This window comes from Scyliorhinus torazame, chromosome 15 (genome assembly GCF_047496885.1).
Source record: "Scyliorhinus torazame isolate Kashiwa2021f chromosome 15, sScyTor2.1, whole genome shotgun sequence".
Lineage (NCBI taxonomy): Eukaryota > Metazoa > Chordata > Chondrichthyes > Carcharhiniformes > Scyliorhinidae > Scyliorhinus > Scyliorhinus torazame.
The window spans coordinates 206,148,141-206,170,390 of NC_092721.1; the positions used below are offsets into that span (position 1 = coordinate 206,148,141).

The window sequence follows — 22,250 nt, forward strand, 5'->3', positions numbered from 1 at the left end:
CTCTCTCTCTCTATCCCGGCTCTCTCTCTCTATCCCGGCTCTCTCTCTCGCTCTCTATCCCGGCTCTCTCTCTATCTATCCCGGCACTCGCTCTCTCTATCCCGGCACTCGCTCTCTCTCTATCCCGGGTCTCTCTCTCTCTCTATGCCGGCTCTCTCTCTCTCTCTATCCCGGCTCGCTCTCTCTCTATCCCGGCTCTCTCTCTATCCCGGCTCTCTCTCTATCCCGGCTCTCTCTCTATCCCGGCTCTCTCTCTATCCCGGCTCTCTCTCTATCCCGGCTCTCTCTCTATCCCGGCTCTCTCTCTATCCCGGCTCTCTCTCTATCCCGGCTCTCTCTCTATCCCGGCTCTCTCTCTATCCCGGCTCTCTCTCTATCCCGGCTCTCTCTCTATCCCGGCTCTCTCTCTATCCCGGCTCTCTCTCTATCCCGGCTCTCTCTCTATCCCGGCTCTCTCTCTATCCCGGCTCTCTCTCTATCCCGGCTCTCTCTCTATCCCGGCTCTCTCTCTATCCCGGCTCTCTCTCTATCCCAGCTCTCTCTCTATCCCAGCTCTCTCTCTCTCTCTCTATCCCAGCTCTCTCTCTCTCTATCCCAGCTCTCTCTCTCTATCCCGGCTCTCTCTCTCTCTATCTCGGCTCTCTCTCTCTATCCCGGCTCTCTCTCTCTCTCTATCCTGGCTCTATCTCTCTCTCGCTATCCCGTCTCTCTCTCTATCCCGGCTCTCTCTCTCTCTCTATCCCAGCTCTCTCTCTCTCTCTCTATCCCAGCTCTCTCTCTCTCTATCCCAGCTCTCTCTCTCTATCCCGGCTCTCTCTCTCTCTATCTCGGCTCTCTCTCTCTATCCCGGCTCTCTCTCTCTCTCTATCCTGGCTCTATCTCTCTCTCGCTATCCCGTCTCTCTCTCTATCCCGGCTCTCTCTCTCTCTCTATCCCGGCTCTCTCTCTCTCTCTCCCGGCTCTCTCTCTCTCCCTCCCGGCTCTCTCTCTCTCTCTCCCGGCTCTCTCTCTCTCTCTCCCGGCTCTCTCTCTCTCTCTCCCGGCTCTCTCTCTCTCTCTCCCGGCTCTCTCTCTCTCTCTCCCGGCTCTCTCTCTCTCTCTCCCGGCTCTCTCTCTCGCTCTCTCTCCCGGCTCTCTCTCTCTCTCTCTATCCCGGCTCTCTCTCTCTCTCTCTCTATCCCGGCTCTCTCTCTCTCTCTCTCTATCCCGGCTCTCTCTCTCTCTCTATCCCGGCTCTCTCTCTCTCTCTCTGTCTCTCTATCCCGGCTCTCTCTCTCTCTATCCCGGCTCTCTCTCTCTATCCCGGCTCTCTCTCTCCCTCTCTCTGTATCCCGGCGCTCTCTCTCTCTCTCTCTCTCTCTGTATCCCGGGTGTCTCTCTCTCTCTCTCTCTCTCTCTCTAGCCCGGCTCTCTCTCTCTCTCTCTATCCCGGCTCTCTCTCTCTCTCTCTATCCCGGCACTCTCTCTGTCCCGGCTCTCTCTATCCCGGCTCTCTCTCTCTATCCCGGCTCTCTCTCTCTCTCTCTCTATCCCGGCTCTCTCTCTCTCTCTCTCTATCCCGGCTCTCTCTCTCTCTCTCTATCCCGGCTCTCTCTCGATCCCGGCTCTCTCGATCCCGGCTCTCTCGATCCCGGCTCTCTCGATGCCGGCTCTCTCTCTCTATCCCGGGTGTCGCTCTCTCTCTCTCTATCCTGGCTCTCTCTCTCTCTCTATCCCGGCTCTCTCTCTCTCTCTATCCCGGCTCTCTCTCTCTCTATCCCGGCTCTCTCTCTCTCTATCCCGGCTCTCTCTCTCTCTATCCCGGCTCTCTCTCTCTCTCTATCCCGGGTGTCTCTCTCTCTCTCTCTATCCCGGCTCTCTCTCTCTATCCCGGCTCTCTCTCTCTCTCTCTATCCCCGCTCTCTCTCTCTCTCTCTCTCTCTATCCCGGCTCTCTCTCTCTCTCTCTCTATCCCGGCTCTCTCTCTCTCTATCCCGGCTCTCTCTCTCTCTCTCTCTCTATCCCGGCTCTCTCTCTCTATCCCGGCTCTCTCTCGCTATCCCGGCTCTCTCTCGCTATCCCGGCTCTCTCTCGCTATCCCGGCTCTCTCTCGCTATCCCGGCTCTCTCTCGCTATCCCGGCTCTCTCTCTCTATCCCGGCTCTCTCTCTCTATCCCGGCACTCTCTCTCTATCCCGGCTCTCTCTCTCTATCCCGGCTCTCTCTCTCTATCCCGGCTCTCTCTCTCTCTCTATCCCGGGTGTCTCTCTCTCTCTATCCCGGGTGTCTCTCTCTCTCTATCCCTGCTCTCTCTCTCTCTCTCTATCCCGGCTCTCTCTCTCTATCCCGGCTCTCTCTCTCTATCCCGGCTCTCTCTCTCTATCCCGGCTCTCTCTCTCTATCCCGGCTCTCTCTCTCTATCCCGGCTCTCTCTCTCTATCCCGGCTCTCTCTCTCTATCCCGGCTCTCTCTCTCTATCCCGGCTCTCTCTCTCTATCCCGGCTCTCTCTCTCTATCCCGGCTCTCTCTCTCTATCCCGGCTCTCTCTCTCTATCCCGGCTCTCTCTCTCTATCCCGGCTCTCTCTCTCTATCCCGGCTCTCTCTCTCTATCCCGGCTCTCTCTCTCTATCCCGGCTCTCTCTCTCTATCCCGGCTCTCTCTCTCTATCCCGGCTCTCTCTCTCTATCCCGGCTCTCTCTCTCTATCCCGGCTCTCTCTCTCTATCCCGGCTCTCTCTCTCTATCCCGGCTCTCTCTCTCTATCCCGGCTCTCTCTCTCTATCCCGGCTCTCTCTCTCTATCCCGGCTCTCTCTCTCTATCCCGGCTCTCTCTCTCTATCCCGGCTCTCTCTCTCTATCCCGGCTCTCTCTCTCTATCCCGGCTCTCTCTCTCTATTCCGGCTCTCTCTCTCTATCCCGGCTCTCTCTCTCTATCCCGGCTCTCTCTCTCTATCCCGGCTCTCTCTCTCTATCCCGGCTCTCTCTCTCTATCCCGGCTCTCTCTCTCTATCCCGGCTCTCTCTCTATCCCGGCTCTCTCTCTCTATCCCGGCTCTCTCTCTCTATCCCGGCTCTCTCTCTCTATCCCGGCTCTCTCTCTCTCTCTCTCTATCCCGGGTGTCTCTCTCTCTCTATCCCGGGTGTCTCTCTCTCTCTATCCCTGCTCTCTCTCTCTCTCTCTATCCCGGCTCTCTCTCTCTATCCCGGCTCTCTCTCTATCCCGGCTCTCTCTCTCTCTCTCTCTCCCGGCTCTCTCTCTCTCTCTCTATCCCGGCTCTCTCTCTCTCTCTATCCCGGCTCTCTCTCTCTCTCTCTATCCCGGCTCTCTCTCTCTCTCTATCCCGGCTCTCTCTCTCTCTCTATCCCGGCTCTCTCTCTCTCTCTATCCCGGCTCTCTCTCTCTCTCTATCCCGGCTCTCTCTCTCTCTCTCTATCCCGGCTCTCTCTCTATCCCGGCTCTCTCTCTCTATCCCGGCTCTCTCTCTCTATCCCGGCTCTCTCTCTCTCTATCCCGGCTCTCTCTCTCTCTATCCCGGCTCTCTCTCTCTCTCTCTCTCTATCCCGTCTCTCTATCCCGGCTCTCTCTCGCTATCCCGGCTCTCTCTCGCTATCACGGCTCTCTCTCTATCCCGGCTCTCTCTCTATCCCGGCTCTCTCTCTATCCCGGCTCTCTCTCTATCCCGGCTCTCTCTCTATCCCGGCTCTCTCTCTATCCCGGCTCTCTCTCTATCCCGGCTCTCTCTCTATCCCGGCTCTCTCTCTCTCTATCCCGGCTCTCTCTCTCTCTATCCCGGCTCTCTCTCTCTCTATCCCGGCTCTCTCTCTCTCTATCCCGGCTCTCTCTCTCTCTATCCCAGCTCTCTCTCTCTCTATCCCAGCTCTCTCTCTCTCTATCCCAGCTCTCTCTCTCTCTCTATCCCAGCTCTCTCTCTCTCTCTATCCCAGCTCTCTCTCTCTCTATCCCAGCTCTCTCTCTCTCTATCCCAGCTCTCTCTCTCTCTATCCCAGCTCTCTCTCTATCCCAGCTCTCTCTCTCTCTATCCCAGCTCTCTCTCTCTCTATACCAGCTCTCTCTCTCTCTATCCCAGCTCTCTCTCTCTCTATCCCAGCTCTCTCTCTCTCTATCCCAGCTCTCTCTCTCTCTCTCTATCCCGGCTCTCTCTCTCTCTATCCCGGCTCTCTCTCTCTATCCCGTCTCTCTCTCTATCCCGGCTCTCTCTCTCTCTCTATCCCGGCTCTCTCTCTCTCTATCCCGGCTCTCTCTCTCTCTCTCCCAGCTCTCTCTCTCTCTCTCGCTCTCTATCCCGGCTCTCTCTCTCGCTCTCTATCCCGGCTCTCTCTCTCTCTCTCTCTATCCCGGCTCTCTCTCTCTCTCTCTATCCCGGCTCTCTCTCTCTCTATCCCGGGGGTCTCTCTCTCTCTCTCTCTCTATCCCGGCTCTCTCTCTCTCTCTATCCCGGCTTTCTCTCTCTCTCTCTATCCCGGCTCTTTCTCTCTCTATCCCGGCTCTCTCTCTCTCTATCCCGGCTCTCTCTCTCTCTCTCTCTATCCCGTCTCTCTCTCGCTATCCCGGCTCTCTCTCGCTATCCCGGCTCTCTCTCTATCCCGGCTCTCTCTCTATCCCGGCTCTCTCTCTATCCCGGCTCTCTCTCTATCCCGGCTCTCTCTCTATCCCGGCTCTCTCTCTATCCCGGCTCTCTCTCTATCCCGGCTCTCTCTCTATCCCGGCTCTCTCTCTCTCTATCCCGGCTCTCTCTCTCTCTATCCCGGCTCTCTCTCTCTCTATCCCAGCTCTCTCTCTCTCTATCCCAGCTCTCTCTCTCTCTATCCCAGCTCTCTCTCTCTCTATCCCAGCTCTCTCTCTCTCTATCCCAGCTCTCTCTCTCTCTCTATCCCAGCTCTCTCTCTCTCTCTATCCCAGCTCTCTCTCTCTCTCTATCCCAGCTCTCTCTCTCTCTATCCCAGCTCTCTCTCTCTCTATCCCAGCTCTCTCTCTCTCTATCCCAGCTCTCTCTCTATCCCAGCTCTCTCTCTCTCTATCCCAGCTCTCTCTCTCTCTATACCAGCTCTCTCTCTCTCTATACCAGCTCTCTCTCTCTCTATCCCAGCTCTCTCTCTCTCTATCCCAGCTCTCTCTCTCTCTATCCCAGCTCTCTCTCTCTCTCTCTATCCCGGCTCTCTCTCTCTCTATCCCGGCTCTCTCTCTCTATCCCGTCTCTCTCTCTATCCCGGCTCTCTCTCTCTCTCTATCCCGGCTCTCTCTCTCTCTCTCTCTCCCAGCTCTCTCTCTCTCTCTCGCTCTCTATCCCGGCTCTCTCTCTCGCTCTCTATCCCGGCTCTCTCTCTCTCTCTCTCTATCCCGGCTCTCTCTCTCTCTCTCTATCCCGGCTCTCTCTCTCTCTATCCCGGGGGTCTCTCTCTCTCTCTCTCTCTATCCCGGCTCTCTCTCTCTCTCTATCCCGGCTTTCTCTCTCTCTCTCTATCCCGGCTCTCTCTCTCTCTCTATCCCGGCTCTCTCTCTCTGTATCCCGGCTCTCTCTCTCTCTCTATCCCGGCTCTCTCTCTCTATCCCGGCTCTCTCTCTCTCTCTCTGTATCCCGGCTCTCTCTCTCTCTCTCTCTGTATCCCGGGTGTCTCTCTCTCTCTCTCTCTATCCCGGCTCTCTCTCTCTATCCCGGCTCTCTCTCTCTCTCTATCCCGGCTCTCTCTCTATCCCGGCTCTCTCTATCCCGGCTCTCTCTCTCTCTCCCGGCTCTCTCTCTCTATCCCGGCTCTCTCTCTCTCTCTATCTCGGCTCTCTCTCTCTCTCTATCCCGGCTCTCTCTCTCTCTCTATCCCGGCTCTCTCTCTCTCTCTCCCGGCTCTCTCTCTCGCTCTCTATCCCGGCTCTCTCTCTCGCTCTCTATCCCGGCTCTCTCTCTCTCTCTCTATCCCGGCTCTCTCTCTCTCTATCCCGGGTGTCTCTCTCTCTCTCTCTATCCCGGCTCTCTCTCTCTCTCTATCCCGGCTCTCTCTCTATCCCGGCTCTCTCTCTCTCTCTCTCTATCCCGGCTCTCTCTCTCTCTCTCTATCCCGGCTCTCTCTCTCTCTCTCTATCCCGGCTCTCTCTCTCTCTATCCCGGCTCTCTCTCTCTCTATCCCGGCTCTCTCTCTCTCTCTATCCCGGCTCTCTCTCTCTATCCCGGCTCTCTCTCTCTATCCCGGCTCTCTCTCTCTATCCCGGCTCTCTCTCTCTATCCCGGCTCTCTCTCTCTCTCTCTCTCTCTGTATCCCGGGTGTCTCTCTCTCTCTCTGTATCCCGGCTCTCTCTCTCTCTCTCTATCCCGGCTCTCTCTCTCTCTCTCTATCCCGGCTCCCTCTCTCTCTCTATCCCGGCTCTCTCTCTCTATCCCGGCTCTCTCTCTCTCTCTATCCCGGCTCTCTCTCTATCCCGGCTCTCTCTCTCTATCCCGGCTCTCTCTCTCTATCCCGGCTCTCTCGATCCCGGCTCTCTCGATCCCGGCTCTCTCGATCCCGGCTCTCTCTCTCTATCCCGGCTCTCTCTCTCTATCCCGGCTCTCTCTCTCTATCCCGGCTCTCTCTCTCTATCCCGGCTCTCTCTCTCTATCCCGGCTCTCTCTCTCTATCCCGGCTCTCTCTCTCTATCCCGGCTCTCTCTCTCTATCCCGGCTCTCTCTCTCTATCCCGGGTGTCGCTCTCTCTCTCTCTCTATCCCGGCTCTCTCTCTCTCTCTATCCCGGCTCTCTCTCTCTCTCTATCCCGGGTGTCTCTCTCTCTCTCTCTATCCCGGCTCTCTCTCTCTATCCCGGCTCTCTCTCTCTCTCTATCCCGGCTCTCTCTCTCTCTCTCTCTCTATCTATCCCGGCTCTCTCTCTCTCTCTCTCTCTCTCTCTATCCCGGCTCTCTCTCTCTCTATCCCGGCTCTCTCTCGCTATCCCGGCTCTCTCTCGCTATCCCGGCTCTCTCTCGCTATCCCGGCTCTCTCTCGCTATCCCGGCTCTCTCTCGCTATCCCGGCTGTCTCTCGCTATCCCGGCTCTCTCTCGCTATCCCGGCTCTCTCTCGCTATCCCGGCTCTCTCTCTCTATCCCGGCTCTCTCTCTCTATCCCGGCTCTCTCTCTCTATCCCGGCTCTCTCTCTCTATCCCGGCTCTCTCTCTCTCTCTCTCTCTATCCCGGGTGTCTCTCTCTATCCCGGGTGTCTCTCTCTCTCTATCCCGGGTGTCACTCTCTCTCTATCCCGGCTCTCTCTCTCTCTCTCTCTCTATCCCGGCTCTCTCTCTTTATCCCGGCTCTCTCTCTTTATCCCGGCTCTCTCTCTATCCCGGCTCTCTCTCTATCCCGGCTCTCTCTCTCTCTCTCTATCCCGGCTCTCTCTCTCTCTCTCTATCCCGGCTCTCTCTCTCTCTCTATCCCGGCTCTCTCTCTCTCTCTATCCCGGCTCTCTCTCTCTCTATCCCGGCTCTCTCTCTCTCTCTATCCCGGCTCTCTCTCTCTCTCTATCCCGGCTCTCTCTCTCTCTCTATCCCGGCTCTCTCTCTCTCTCTATCCCGGCTCTCTCTCTCTCTCTATCCCGGCTCTCTCTCTCTCTCTCTCTCTCTCTCTCTATCCCGGCTCTCTCTCTCTATCCCGGCTCTCTCTCTCTATCCCGGCTCTCTCTCTCTATCCCGGCTCTCTCTCTCTATCCCGGCTCTCTCTCTCTATCCCGGCTCTCTCTCTCTATCCCGGCTCTCTCTCTCTATCCCGGCTCTCTCTCTCTATCCCGGCTCTCTCTCTCTATCCCGGCTCTCTCTCTCTATCCCGGCTCTCTCTCTCTATCCCGGCTCTCTCTCTCTATCCCGGCTCTCTCTCTCTATCCCGGCTCTCTCTCTCTATCCCGGCTCTCTCTCTCTATCCCGGCTCTCTCTCTATCCTGGCTCCCTCTCTCTCTCTCTATCCCGGCTCTCTCTCTCTCTCTCTATCCCGGCTCTCTCTCTCTCTCTCTATCCCGGCTCTCTCTCTCTCTCTCTATCCCGGCTCTCTCTCTCTCTCTCTCTCTATCCCGGCTCTCTCTCTCTATCCCGGCTCTCTCTATCTCTCTCTCTCTCTATCCCGGCTCTCTCTCTCTCTATCCCGGCTCTCTCTCTCTCTATCCCGGCTCTCTGTCTCTCTCTATCCCGGCTCTCTCTCTCTCTCTATCCCGGCTCTCTCTCTCTCTATCCCGGCTCTCTCTCTCTATCCCAGCTCTCTCTCTCTCTCTCTATCCCGGCTCTCTCTCTCTCTCTATCCCGGCTCTCTCTCTCTCTCTCTATCCCGGCTCTCTCTCTCTATCCCGGCTCTCTCTCTCTATCCCGGCTCTCTCTCTCTCTCTCTCTATCCCGGCTCTCTCTCTCTCTCTCTATCCCGGCTCTCTCTCTCTATCCCGGATCTCTCTCTCTCTCTCTATCCCGGCTCTCTCTCTCTCTCTCTCTATCCCGGCTCTCTCTCTCTCTCTCTCTATCCCGGCTCTCTCTCTCTCTCTCTATCCCGGCTCTCTCTCTATCCCGGCTCTCTCTCTCTATCCCGGCTCTCTCTCTCTATCCCGGCTCTCTCTCTCTATCCCGGCTCTCTCTCTCTCTATCCCGGCTCTCTCTCTCTCTCTCTATCCCGGCTCTCTCTCTCTCTCTCTATCCCGGCTCTCTCTCTCTATCCCGGCTCTCTCTCTCTCTCTCTATCCCGGCTCTCTCTCTCGCTCTCTATCCCGGCTCTCTCTCTCTCTCTCTATCCCGGCTCTCTCTCTCGCTCTCTATCCCGGCTCTCTCTCTCTCTCTCTCTCTATCCCGGCTCTCTCTCTCTCTCTCTCTATCTATCCCGGCTCTCTCTATCCCGGCTCTCTCTCTCTATCCCGGCTCTCTCTCTCTCTCTCTCTCTATCCCGGCTCTCTCTCTATCCCGGCTCTCTCTCTATCCCGGCTCTCTCTCTCTCTCTCTATCCCGGCTCTCTCTCTCTCTCTCTATCCCGGCTCTCTCTCTCTCTCTCTATCCCGGCTCTCTCTCTCGCTCTCTATCCCGGCTCTCTCTCTCTCTCTCTATCCCGGCTCTCTCTATCCCGGCTCTCTCTCTCTATCCCGGCTCTCTCTCTCTATCCCGGCTCTCTCTCTCTCTCTATCCCGGCTCTCTCTCTCTCTCTCTCTGTATCCCGGCTCTCTCTCTCTCTCTCTCTGTATCCCGGGTGTCTCTCTCTCTCTCTCTCTATCCCGGCTCTCTCTCTCTATCCCGGCTCTCTCTCTCTCTCTATCCCGGCTCTCTCTCTATCCCGGCTCTCTCTATCCCGGCTCTCTCTCTCTCTCCCGGCTCTCTCTCTCTATCCCGGCTCTCTCTCTCTCTCTATCTCGGCTCTCTCTCTCTCTCTATCCCGGCTCTCTCTCTCTCTCTATCCCGGCTCTCTCTCTCTCTCTCCCGGCTCTCTCTCTCGCTCTCTATCCCGGCTCTCTCTCTCGCTCTCTATCCCGGCTCTCTCTCTCTCTCTCTATCCCGGCTCTCTCTCTCTCTATCCCGGGTGTCTCTCTCTCTCTCTCTATCCCGGCTCTCTCTCTCTCTCTATCCCGGCTCTCTCTCTATCCCGGCTCTCTCTCTCTCTCTCTCTATCCCGGCTCTCTCTCTCTCTCTATCCCGGCTCTCTCTCTCTCTCTCTATCCCGGCTCTCTCTCTCTCTATCCCGGCTCTCTCTCTCTCTATCCCGGCTCTCTCTCTCTCTCTATCCCGGCTCTCTCTCTCTATCCCGGCTCTCTCTCTCTATCCCGGCTCTCTCTCTCTATCCCGGCTCTCTCTCTCTATCCCGGCTCTCTCTCTCTCTCTCTCTCTCTGTATCCCGGGTGTCTCTCTCTCTCTCTGTATCCCGGCTCTCTCTCTCTCTCTCTATCCCGGCTCTCTCTCTCTCTCTCTATCCCGGCTCCCTCTCTCTCTCTATCCCGGCTCTCTCTCTCTATCCCGGCTCTCTCTCTCTCTCTATCCCGGCTCTCTCTCTATCCCGGCTCTCTCTCTCTATCCCGGCTCTCTCTCTCTATCCCGGCTCTCTCGATCCCGGCTCTCTCGATCCCGGCTCTCTCGATCCCGGCTCTCTCGATCCCGGCTCTCTCTCTCTATCCCGGCTCTCTCTCTCTATCCCGGCTCTCTCTCTCTATCCCGGCTCTCTCTCTCTATCCCGGCTCTCTCTCTCTATCCCGGCTCTCTCTCTCTATCCCGGCTCTCTCTCTCTATCCCGGCTCTCTCTCTCTATCCCGGCTCTCTCTCTCTATCCCGGCTCTCTCTCTCTATCCCGGGTGTCGCTCTCTCTCTCTCTATCCCGGCTCTCTCTCTCTCTCTATCCCGGCTCTCTCTCTCTCTCTATCCCGGGTGTCTCTCTCTCTCTCTCTATCCCGGCTCTCTCTCTCTATCCCGGCTCTCTCTCTCTCTCTATCCCGGCTCTCTCTCTCTCTCTCTCTCTATCTATCCCGGCTCTCTCTCTCTCTCTCTCTCTCTCTCTATCCCGGCTCTCTCTCTCTCTATCCCGGCTCTCTCTCGCTATCCCGGCTCTCTCTCGCTATCCCGGCTCTCTCTCGCTATCCCGGCTCTCTCTCGCTATCCCGGCTCTCTCTCGCTATCCCGGCTCTCTCTCGCTATCCCGGCTGTCTCTCGCTATCCCGGCTCTCTCTCGCTATCCCGGCTCTCTCTCGCTATCCCGGCTCTCTCTCGCTATCCCGGCTCTCTCTCTCTATCCCGGCTCTCTCTCTCTATCCCGGCTCTCTCTCTCTATCCCGGCTCTCTCTCTCTATCCCGGCTCTCTCTCTCTCTCTCTCTCTATCCCGGGTGTCTCTCTCTATCCCGGGTGTCTCTCTCTCTCTATCCCGGGTGTCACTCTCTCTCTATCCCGGCTCTCTCTCTCTCTCTCTCTCTATCCCGGCTCTCTCTCTTTATCCCGGCTCTCTCTCTATCCCGGCTCTCTCTCTATCCCGGCTCTCTCTCTCTCTCTCTATCCCGGCTCTCTCTCTCTCTCTCTATCCCGGCTCTCTCTCTCTCTCTATCCCGGCTCTCTCTCTCTCTCTATCCCGGCTCTCTCTCTCTCTCTATCCCGGCTCTCTCTCTCTCTCTATCCCGGCTCTCTCTCTCTCTCTATCCCGGCTCTCTCTCTCTCTCTATCCCGGCTCTCTCTCTCTCTCTATCCCGGCTCTCTCTCTCTCTCTCTCTCTCTCTCTCTATCCCGGCTCTCTCTCTCTATCCCGGCTCTCTCTCTCTATCCCGGCTCTCTCTCTCTATCCCGGCTCTCTCTCTCTATCCCGGCTCTCTCTCTCTATCCCGGCTCTCTCTCTCTATCCCGGCTCTCTCTCTCTATCCCGGCTCTCTCTCTCTATCCCGGCTCTCTCTCTCTATCCCGGCTCTCTCTCTCTATCCCGGCTCTCTCTCTCTATCCCGGCTCTCTCTCTCTATCCCGGCTCTCTCTCTCTATCCCGGCTCTCTCTCTCTATCCCGGCTCTCTCTCTCTATCCCGGCTCTCTCTCTCTATCCCGGCTCTCTCTCTCTATCCCGGCTCTCTCTCTCTATCCCGGCTCTCTCTCTCTATCCCGGCTCTCTCTCTATCCTGGCTCCCTCTCTCTCTCTCTATCCCGGCTCTCTCTCTCTCTCTCTATCCCGGCTCTCTCTCTCTCTCTCTATCCCGGCTCTCTCTCTCTCTCTCTATCCCGGCTCTCTCTCTCTCTCTCTCTCTATCCCGGCTCTCTCTCTCTATCCCGGCTCTCTCTATCTCTCTCTCTCTCTATCCCGGCTCTCTCTCTCTCTATCCCGGCTCTCTCTCTCTCTATCCCGGCTCTCTGTCTCTCTCTATCCCGGCTCTCTCTCTCTCTCTATCCCGGCTCTCTCTCTCTCTATCCCGGCTCTCTCTCTCTATCCCAGCTCTCTCTCTCTCTCTCTATCCCGGCTCTCTCTCTCTCTCTATCCCGGCTCTCTCTCTCTCTCTCTATCCCGGCTCTCTCTCTCTATCCCGGCTCTCTCTCTCTATCCCGGCTCTCTCTCTCTCTCTCTCTATCCCGGCTCTCTCTCTCTCTCTCTATCCCGGCTCTCTCTCTCTATCCCGGATCTCTCTCTCTCTCTCTATCCCGGCTCTCTCTCTCTCTCTCTCTATCCCGGCTCTCTCTCTCTCTCTCTCTATCCCGGCTCTCTCTCTCTCTCTCTATCCCGGCTCTCTCTCTATCCCGGCTCTCTCTCTCTATCCCGGCTCTCTCTCTCTATCCCGGCTCTCTCTCTCTATCCCGGCTCTCTCTCTCTCTATCCCGGCTCTCTCTCTCTCTCTCTATCCCGGCTCTCTCTCTCTCTCTCTATCCCGGCTCTCTCTCTCTCTATCCCGGCTCTCTCTCTCTCTCTCTATCCCGGCTCTCTCTCTCGCTCTCTATCCCGGCTCTCTCTCTCTCTCTCTATCCCGGCTCTCTCTCTCGCTCTCTATCCCGGCTCTCTCTCTCTCTCTCTCTCTATCCCGGCTCTCTCTCTCTCTCTCTCTATCTATCCCGGCTCTCTCTATCCCGGCTCTCTCTCTCTATCCCGGCTCTCTCTCTCTCTCTCTCTCTATCCCGGCTCTCTCTCTATCCCGGCTCTCTCTCTATCCCGGCTCTCTCTCTCTCTCTCTATCCCGGCTCTCTCTCTCTCTCTCTATCCCGGCTCTCTCTCTCTCTCTCTATCCCGGCTCTCTCTCTCGCTCTCTATCCCGGCTCTCTCTCTCTCTCTCTATCCCGGCTCTCTCTATCCCGGCTCTCTCTCTCTATCCCGGCTCTCTCTCTCTATCCCGGCTCTCTCTCTCTCTCTATCCCGGCTCTCTCTCTCTCTCTCTCTATCCCGGCTCTCTCTCTTTCTCTCTCTATCCCGGCTCTCTCTCTCTCTCTCTCTATCCCGGCTCTCTCTCTCTCTCTCTCTATCCCGGCTCTCTCTCTCTATCCCGGCTCTCTCTCTCTCTCTCTCTATCCCGGCTCTCTCTCTCTCTCTCTCTATCCCGGCTCTCTCTCTATCCCGGCTCTCTCTCTATCCCGGCTCTCTCTCTCTCTCTCTCTATCCCGGCTCTCTCTCTCTCTCTCTCTCTATCCCGGCTCTCTCTCTCTCTCTCTATCCCGGCTCTCTCTCTCTCTATCCCGGCTCTCTCTCTCTCTCTCTATCCCGGCTCTCTCTCTCTCTCTCTATCCCGGCTCTCTCTCTCTCTCTCTATCCCGGCTCTCTCTCTCTCTCTCTATCCCGGCTCTCTCTCTCTCTCTATCCCGGCTCTCTCTCTCTCTCTCTCTCTATCCCGGCTCTCTCTCTCTCTCTCTCTCTATCCCGGCTCTCTCTCTCTCTCCCGGCTCTCTCTCTCTCTCCCGGCTCTCTCTCTCTCTATCCCGGCTCTCTCTCTCTCTATCCCGGCTCTCTCTCTCTCTCTCTATCCCGGCTCTCTCTCTCTCTCTCTCTCTCTATCCCGGCTCTCTCTCTCTCTCTCTCTCTCTATCCCGGCTCTCTCTCTCTCTCTCTATCCCGGCTCTCTCTCTCTCTCTCTATCCCGGCTCTCTCTCTCTCTCTCTATCCCGGCTCTCTCTCTCTCTCTCTATCCCGGCTCTCTCTCTCTCTCTCTATCCCGGCTCTCTCTCTCTCTCTCTATCCCGGCTCTCTCTCTCTCTCTCTATCCCGGCTCTCTCTCTCTCTCTCTCTATCCCGGCTCTCTCTCTCTCTCCCGGCTCTCTCTCTCTCTCTATCCCGGCTCTCTCTCTCTCTCTCTCTCTATCGCGGCTCTCTCTCTCTCTCTCTCTATCTATCCCGGCTCTCTCTCTCTCTCTCTATCCCGGCTCTCTCTCTCTCTCTCTCTATCCCGGCTCTCTCTCTCTCTCCCGGCTCTCTCTCTCTCTCTATCCCGGCTCTCTCTCTCTCTCTCTCTCTATCGCGGCTCTCTCTCTCTCTCTCTCTATCTATCCCGGCTCTCTCTCTCTCTCTCTATCCCGGCTCTCTCTCTCTCTCTCTCTATCCCGGCTCTCTCGCTCTCTCTCTATCCCGGCTCTCTCTCTCTCTCTTTATCCCGGCTCTCTCTCTCTCTCTCTATCCCGGCTCTCTCTCTCTCTCTATCCCGGCTCTCTCTCTCTCTCTCTCTATCCCGGCTCTCTCTCTCTCTATCCCAGCTCTCTCTGTCTCTCTCTCTATCCCGGCTCTCTCTCTCTCTATCCCGGCTCTCTCTCTCTCTCTCTATCTCGGCTCTCTCTCTCTCTCTCTATCCCGGCTCTCTCTCTCTCTCTCTATCCCGGCTCTCTCTCTCTCTCTCTATCCCGGCTCTCTCTCTCTCTCTATCCCGGCTCTCTCTCTCTCTCTCTCTATCCCGGCTCTCTCTCTCTCTCTATCCCGGCTCTCTCTCTCTCTCTATCCCGGCTCTCTCTCTCTCTCTATCCCGGCTCTCTCTCTCTATCCCGGCTCTCTCTCTCTCTCTCTATCCCGGCTCTCTCTCTCTCTCTCTATCCCGGCTCTCTCTCTCTCTCTCTATCCCGGCTCTCTCTCTCTCTCTCTCTCTATCCCGGGTGTCTCTCTCTCTCTCTATCCCGGCTGTCTCTCTCTCTCTCTCTATCCCGGGTGTCTCTCTCTCTCTCTATCCCGGCTCTCTCTCTCTCTCTATCCCGGCTCTCTCTCTCTCTCTATCCCGGCTCTCTCTCTCTCTCTATCCCGGCTCTCTCTCTATCCCGGCTCTCTCTCTATCCCGGCTCTCTCTCTATCCCGGCTCTCTCTCTATCCCGGCTCTCTCTCTATCCCGGCTCTCTCTCTATCCCGGCTCTCTCTCTCTCTATCCCGGCTCTCTCTCTCTCTATCCCGGCTCTCTCTCTCTCTATCCCGGCTCTCTCTCTCTCTTTCCCGGCTCTCTCTCTCTCTATCCCGGCTCTCTCTCTCTCTCTCTCTATCCCGGCTCTCTCTCTCTCTCTCTATCCCGGCTCTCTCTCTCTCTCTCTATCCCGGCTCTCTCTCTCTATCCCGGCTCTCTCTCTCTATCCCGGCTCTCTCTCTCTATCCCGGCTCTCTCTCTCTATCCCGGCTCTCTCTCTCTATCCCGGCTCTCTCTCTCTCTCTCTCTATCCCGGCTCTCTCTCTCTCGATCCCGGGTGTCTCTCTCTCTCTCTCTATCCCGGCTCTCTCTCTCTCTCTATCCCGGCTCTCTCTCTCTCTCTCTCTCTCTATCCCGGCTCTCTCTCTCTCTATCCCGGCTCTCTCTCTCTATCCCGGCTCTCTCTCTCTCTCTATCCCGGCTCTCTCTCTCTCGATCCCGGGTGTCTCTCTCTCTCTCTCTATCCCGGGTCTCTCTCTCTCTCTCTATCCCGGCTCTCTCTCTCTCTCGCTATCCCGGCTCTCTCTCTCTCTCTATCCCGGCTCTCTCTCTCTCTCTATCCCGGCTCTCTCTCTCTATCCCGGCTCTCTCTCTCTCTCTATCCCGGCTCTCTCTCTCTCGATCCCGGGTGTCTCTCTCTCTCTCTATCCCGGCTCTCTCTCGATCCCGGCTCTCTCTCGATCCCGGCTCTCTCTCGATCCCGGCTCTCTCTCTCTCTATCCCGGCTCTCTCTCTCTCTCTCTCTATCCCGGCTCTCTCTCTCTCTCTCTATCCCGGCTCTCTCTCTCTATCCCGGCTCTCTCTCTCTCTCTATCCCGGCTCTCTCTCTCTCTCTATCCCGGCTCTCTCTCTCTCTCTATCCCGGCTCTCTCTCTCTCTCTATCCCGGCTCTCTCTCTCTCGATCCCGGGTGTCTCTCTCTCTCTCTCTATCCCGGCTCTCTCTCTCTCTCTATCCCGGCTCTCTCTCTCTCTCTCTCTCTCTATCCCGGCTCTCTCCCTCTCTATCCCGGCTCTCTCTCTCTCTCTATCCCGGCTCTCTCTCTCTCTCTCTATCCCGGCTCTCTCTCTCTCTCTCTATCCCGGCTCTCTCTCTCTCTCTCTATCCCGGCTCTCTCTCTCTCTCTATCCCGGCTCTCTCTCTCTCCCTATCCCGGCTCTCTCTCTCTATCCCGGCTCTCTCTCTCTCTCTATCCCGGCTCTCTCTCTCTCGATCCCGGGTGTCTCTCTCTCTCTCTATCCCGGCTCTCTCTCTCTCTCTCGATCCCGGCTCTCTCTCTCTATCCCGGCTCTCTCTCTCTCTCGATCCCGGCTCTCTCTCTCTATCCCGGCTCTCTCTCTCTCTCTCTATCCCGGCTCTCTCTCTCTCTCTATCCCGGCTCTCTCTCTCTCTCTATCCCGGCTCTCTCTCTCTCTCTATCCCGGCTCTCTCTCTCTCTCTATCCCGGCTCTCTCTCTCTCTCTATCCCGGCTCTCTCTCTCTCTCTATCCCGGCTCTCTCTCTCTCTCTATCCCGGCTCTCTCTCTCTCTCTATCCCGGCTCTCTCTCTCTCTCTATCCCGGCTCTCTCTCTCTCTCTATCCCGGCTCTCTCTCTCTCTCTATCCCGGCTCTCTCTCTCTCTCTCTCTCTCTCTCTATCCCGGCTCTCTTTCTCTCTCTCTATCCCGGCTCTCTCTCTCTATCCCGGCTCTCTCTCTCTATCCCGGCTCTCTCTCTCTATCCCGGCTCTCTCTCTCTATCCCGGCTCTCTCTCTCTATCCCGGCTCTCTCTCTCTATCCCGGCTCTCTCTCTCTATCCCGGCTCTCTCTCTCTATCCCGGCTCTCTCTCTCTCTATCCCGGCTCTCTCTCTCTATCCCGGCTCTCTCTCTCTATCCCGGCTCTCTCTCTCTATCCCGGCTCTCTCTCTCTATCCCGGCTCTCTCTCTCTATCCCGGCTCTCTCTCTATCCTGGCTCCCTCTCTCTCTCTCTATCCCGGCTCTCTCTCTCTCTCTCTATCCCGGCTCTCTCTCTCTCTCTCTATCCCGGCTCTCTCTCTCTCTCTCTATCCCGGCTCTCTCTCTCTCTCTCTCTCTATCCCGGCTCTCTCTCTCTATCCCGGCTCTCTCTATCTCTCTCTCTCTCTATCCCGGCTCTCTCTCTCTCTATCCCGGCTCTCTGTCTCTCTCTATCCCGGCTCTCTCTCTCTCTATCCCGGCTCTCTCTCTCTATCCCAGCTCTCTCTCTCTCTCTCTATCCCGGCTCTCTCTCTCTCTCTATCCCGGCTCTCTCTCTCTCTCTCTATCCCGGCTCTCTCTCTCTATCCCGGCTCTCTCTCTCTATCCCGGCTCTCTCTCTCTCTATCCCGGCTCTCTCTCTCTATCCCGGCTCTCTCTCTCTATCCCGGCTCTCTCTCTCTCTCTCTATCCCGGCTCTCTCTCTCTCTCTCTCTATCCCGGCTCTCTCTCTCTCTCTCTCTATCCCGGCTCTCTCTCTCTCTCTCTATCCCGGCTCTCTCTCTATCCCGGCTCTCTCTCTCTATCCCGGCTCTCTCTCTCTATCCCGGCTCTCTCTCTCTATCCCGGCTCTCTCTCTCTATCCCGGCTCTCTCTCTCTCTATCCCGGCTCTCTCTCTCTCTCTCTATCCCGGCTCTCTCTCTCTCTCTCTATCCCGGCTCTCTCTCTCTATCCCGGCTCTCTCTCTCTCTCTCTATCCCGGCTCTCTCTCTCGCTCTCTATCCCGGCTCTCTCTCTCTCTCTCTATCCCGGCTCTCTCTCTCGCTCTCTATCCCGGCTCTCTCTCTCTCTCTCTCTCTATCCCGGCTCTCTCTCTCTCTCTCTCTATCTATCCCGGCTCTCTCTATCCCGGCTCTCTCTCTCTATCCCGGCTCTCTCTCTCTCTCTCTCTCTATCCCGGCTCTCTCTCTATCCCGGCTCTCTCTCTATCCCGGCTCTCTCTCTCTCTCTCTATCCCGGCTCTCTCTCTCTCTCTCTATCCCGGCTCTCTCTCTCTCTCTCTCTATCCCGGCTCTCTCTCTCGCTCTCTATCCCGGCTCTCTCTCTCGCTCTCTATCCCGGCTCTCTCTCTCTCTCTCTATCCCGGCTCTCTCTCTCTATCCCGGCTCTCTCTCTCTATCCCGGCTCTCTCTCTCTCTCTATCCCGGCTCTCTCTCTCTCTCTCTCTATCCCGGCTCTCTCTCTCTCTCTCTCTATCCCGGCTCTCTCTCTCTCTCTCTCTATCCCGGCTCTCTCTCTCTATCCCGGCTCTCTCTCTCTCTCTCTCTATCCCGGCTCTCTCTCTCTCTCTCTCTATCCCGGCTCTCTCTCTATCCCGGCTCTCTCTCTCTCTCTCTCTATCCCGGCTCTCTCTCTCTCTCTCTCTCTCTATCCCGGCTCTCTCTCTCTCTCTCTCTATCCCGGCTCTCTCTCTCTCTCTCTCTCTCTCTATCCCGGCTCTCTCTCTCTCTCTCTATCCCGGCTCTCTCTCTCTCTATCCCGGCTCTCTCTCTCTCTCTCTATCCCGGCTCTCTCTCTCTCTCTCTATCCCGGCTCTCTCTCTCTCTCTCTATCCCGGCTCTCTCTCTCTCTCTCTATCCCGGCTCTCTCTCTCTCTCTATCCCGGCTCTCTCTCTCTCTCTCTATCCCGGCTCTCTCTCTCTCTCTCTCTCTCTCTCTATCCCGGCTCTCTCTCTCTCTCCCGGCTCTCTCTCTCTCTATCCCGGCTCTCTCTCTCTCTATCCCGGCTCTCTCTCTCTCTCTCTATCCCGGCTCTCTCTCTCTCTCTCTATCCCGGCTCTCTCTCTCTCTCTCTATCCCGGCTCTCTCTCTCTCTCTCTATCCCGGCTCTCTCTCTCTCTCTCTCTATCCCGGCTCTCTCTCTCTCTCTCTATCCCGGCTCTCTCTCTCTCTCTCTATCCCGGCTCTCTCTCTCTCTCTCTCTATCCCGGCTCTCTCTCTCTCTCCCGGCTCTCTCTCTCTCTCTATCCCGGCTCTCTCTCTCTCTCTCTCTCTATCGCGGCTCTCTCTCTCTCTCTCTCTATCTATCCCGGCTCTCTCTCTCTCTCTCTATCCCGGCTCTCTCTCTCTCTCTCTCTATCTATCCCGGCTCTCTCGCTCTCTCTCTATCCCGGCTCTCTCTCTCTCTCTTTATCCCGGCTCTCTCTCTCTCTCTCTATCCCGGCTCTCTCTCTCTCTCTATCCCGGCTCTCTCTCTCTCTCTCTCTATCCCGGCTCTCTCTCTCTCTATCCCAGCTCTCTCTGTCTCTCTCTCTATCCCGGCTCTCTCTCTCTCTATCCCGGCTCTCTCTCTCTCTCTCTATCTCGGCTCTCTCTCTCTCTCTCTATCCCGGCTCTCTCTCTCTCTCTCTATCCCGGCTCTCTCTCTCTCTCTCTATCCCGGCTCTCTCTCTCTCTCTATCCCGGCTCTCTCTCTCTCTCTCTCTATCCCGGCTCTCTCTCTCTCTCTATCCCGGCTCTCTCTCTCTCTCTATCCCGGCTCTCTCTCTCTCTCTATCCCGGCTCTCTCTCTCTCTCTATCCCGGCTCTCTCTCTCTATCCCGGCTCTCTCTCTCTCTCTCTATCCCGGCTCTCTCTCTCTCTCTCTATCCCGGCTCTCTCTCTCTCTCTCTCTCTATCCCGGGTGTCTCTCTCTCTCTCTCTCTATCCCGGGTGTCTCTCTCTCTCTCTATCCCGGGTGTCTCTCTCTCTCTCTATCCCGGCTGTCTCTCTCTCTCTCTATCCCGGGTGTCTCTCTCTCTCTCTATCCCGGCTCTCTCTCTCTCTCTATCCCGGCTCTCTCTCTCTCTCTATCCCGGCTCTCTCTCTCTCTCTATCCCGGCTCTCTCTCTATCCCGGCTCTCTCTCTATCCCGGCTCTCTCTCTATCCCGGCTCTCTCTCTATCCCGGCTCTCTCTCTATCCCGGCTCTCTCTCTCTCTATCCCGGCTCTCTCTCTCTCTATCCCGGCTCTCTCTCTCTCTATCCCGGCTCTCTCTCTCTCTATCCCGGCTCTCTCTCTCTCTATCCCGGCTCTCTCTCTCTCTATCCCGGCTCTCTCTCTCTCTCTCTCTATCCCGGCTCTCTCTCTCTATCCCGGCTCTCTCTCTCTATCCCGGCTCTCTCTCTCTATCCCGGCTCTCTCTCTCTATCCCGGCTCTCTCTCTCTATCCCGGCTCTCTCTCTCTCTCTATCCCGGCTCTCTCTCTCTCGATCCCGGGTGTCTCTCTCTCTCTCTCTATCCCGGCTCTCTCTCTCTCTCTATCCCGGCTCTCTCTCTCTCTCTATCCCGGCTCTCTCTCTCTCTCTCTATCCCGGCTCTCTCTCTCTCTATCCCGGCTCTCTCTCTCTATCCCGGCTCTCTCTCTCTCTCTATCCCGGCTCTCTCTCTCTCGATCCCGGGTGTCTCTCTCTCTCTCTCTATCCCGGCTCTCTCTCTCTCTCTCTATCCCGGCTCTCTCTCTCTCTCGCTATCCCGGCTCTCTCTCTCTCGCTATCCCGGCTCTCTCTCTCTCTCTATCCCGGCTCTCTCTCTCTATCCCGGCTCTCTCTCTCTCTCTCGATCCCGGCTCTCTCTCTCTCGATCCCGGGTGTCTCTCTCTCTCTCTATCCCGGCTCTCTCTCGATCCCGGCTCTCTCTCGATCCCGGCTCTCTCTCTCTCTATCCCGGCTCTCTCTCTCTCTCTCTCTATCCCGGCTCTCTCTCTCTCTCTCTATCCCGGCTCTCTCTCTCTATCCCGGCTCTCTCTCTCTATCCCGGCTCTCTCTCTCTCTCTATCCCGGCTCTCTCTCTCTCTCTATCCCGGCTCTCTCTCTCTCGATCCCGGGTGTCTCTCTCTCTCTCTCTATCCCGGCTCTCTCTCTCTCTCTATCCCGGCTCTCTCTCTCTCTCTCTCTCTCTATCCCGGCTCTCTCCCTCTCTATCCCGGCTCTCTCTCTCTATCCCGGCTCTCTCTCTCTCTCTATCCCGGCTCTCTCTCTCTCTCTCTATCCCGGCTCTCTCTCTCTCTCTCTATCCCGGCTCTCTCTCTCTCTCTATCCCGGCTCTCTCTCTCTCCCTATCCCGGCTCTCTCTCTCTATCCCGGCTCTCTCTCTCTCTCTATCCCGGCTCTCTCTCTCTCGATCCCGGGTGTCTCTCTCTCTCTCTATCCCGGCTCTCTCTCTCTCTCTCGATCCCGGCTCTCTCTCTCTATCCCGGCTCTCTCTCTCTCTCGATCCCGGCTCTCTCTCTCTATCCCGGCTCTCTCTCTCTCTTTATCCCGGCTCTCTCTCTCTATCCCGGCTCTCTCTCTCTATCCCGGCTCTCTCTCTCTCTCGATCCCGGCTCTCTCTCTCTATCCCGGCTCTCTCTCTCTCTCTATCCCGGCTCTCTCTCTCTCTCTCTATCCCGGCTCTCTCTCTCTCTCTCTATCCCGGCTCTCTCTCTCTATCCCGGCTCTCTCTCTCTCTCTCTATCCCGGCTCTCTCTCTCTCTCTCTATCCCGGCTCTCTCTCTCTCTCTCTATCCCGGCTCTCTCTCTCTCTCTCTATCCCGGCTCTCTCTCTCTATCCCGGCTCTCTCTCTCTCTCTCTCTATCCCGGCTCTCTCTCTCTCTCTCTCTATCCCGGCTCTCTCTCTCTATCCCGGGTGTGTCTCTCTCTCTCTCTCTATCCCGGGTGTGTCTCTCTCTCTCTCTCTCTCTCTCTCTCTCTATCCCGGGTGTGTCTCTCTCTCTCTCTCTATCCCGGCTCTCTCTCTCTCTCGATCCCCGGCTCTCTCTCTCTATCCCGGGTGTGTCTCTCTCTCTCTCTCTATCCCGGCTCTCTCTCTCTCTCGATCCCGGCTCTCTCTCTCTATCCCGGCTCTCTCTCTCTATCCCGGCTCTCTCTCTCTCTCTCTATCCCGGCTCTCTCTCTCTCTCTCTCTCTATCCCGGCTCTCTCTCTCTCTCTCTATCCCGGCTCTCTCTCTCTCTCTCTCTCTCTCTATCCCGGCTCTCTCTCTCTCTCTCTATCCCGGCTCTCTCTCTCTATCCCGGCTCTCTCTCTCTCTCTCTCTATCCCGGCTCTCTCTCTCTCTATCCCGGCTCTCTCTCTCTCTCTCTCTATCCCGGCTCTCTCTCTCTATCCCGGCTCTCTCTCTCTATCCCGGCTCTCTCTCTCTATCCCGGCTCTCTCTCTCTATCCCGGCTCTCTCTCTCTCTATCCCGGCTCTCTCTCTCTCTCTCTCTCTATCCCGGCTCTCTCTCTCTATCCCGGCTCTCTCTCTCTATCCCGGGTGTGTCTCTCTCTCTCTCTCTCTCACAATCCGGTTCTCATCCGCCACCAGCTCCTCGATGTTCTCCACCAGCAGCTCGAGCTCCTCCATCGCGAGGGTGGCGCGAAAGCGGGGTGAGGGGTCAGCGGGGCGGGGCGCTGGAGGTGAGGGGTCACCGCCGAGGGGTCGGGCCGGGAACCGGGGCGGGGCGGGGCGGGGCTGGAAACGTTTGGGGTTGGTTAGTGGGGGGGCGGGGATTGAACC

The 22,250-nt window shown here is 57.0% G+C and overlaps 1 protein-coding gene across 2 annotated transcripts in view; it reads right to left on the bottom strand.

Annotated features, from left to right (window-relative positions):
* The window catches only part of pold3 (polymerase (DNA-directed), delta 3, accessory subunit), a 130,505-nt gene extending 108,326 nt beyond the window's left edge, over positions 1–22,179 (bottom strand). For both annotated transcript variants that reach the window (XM_072477508.1, XM_072477507.1), the window contains exon 1: positions 22,035–22,179. In XM_072477508.1, the coding sequence (XP_072333609.1) occupies positions 22,035–22,097 (63 nt within the window). In that variant the 5' untranslated portion in view covers positions 22,098–22,179. The remainder of the gene's footprint in view (positions 1–22,034) is intronic.
* Between the last annotated feature and the right edge of the window lie 71 nt (positions 22,180–22,250).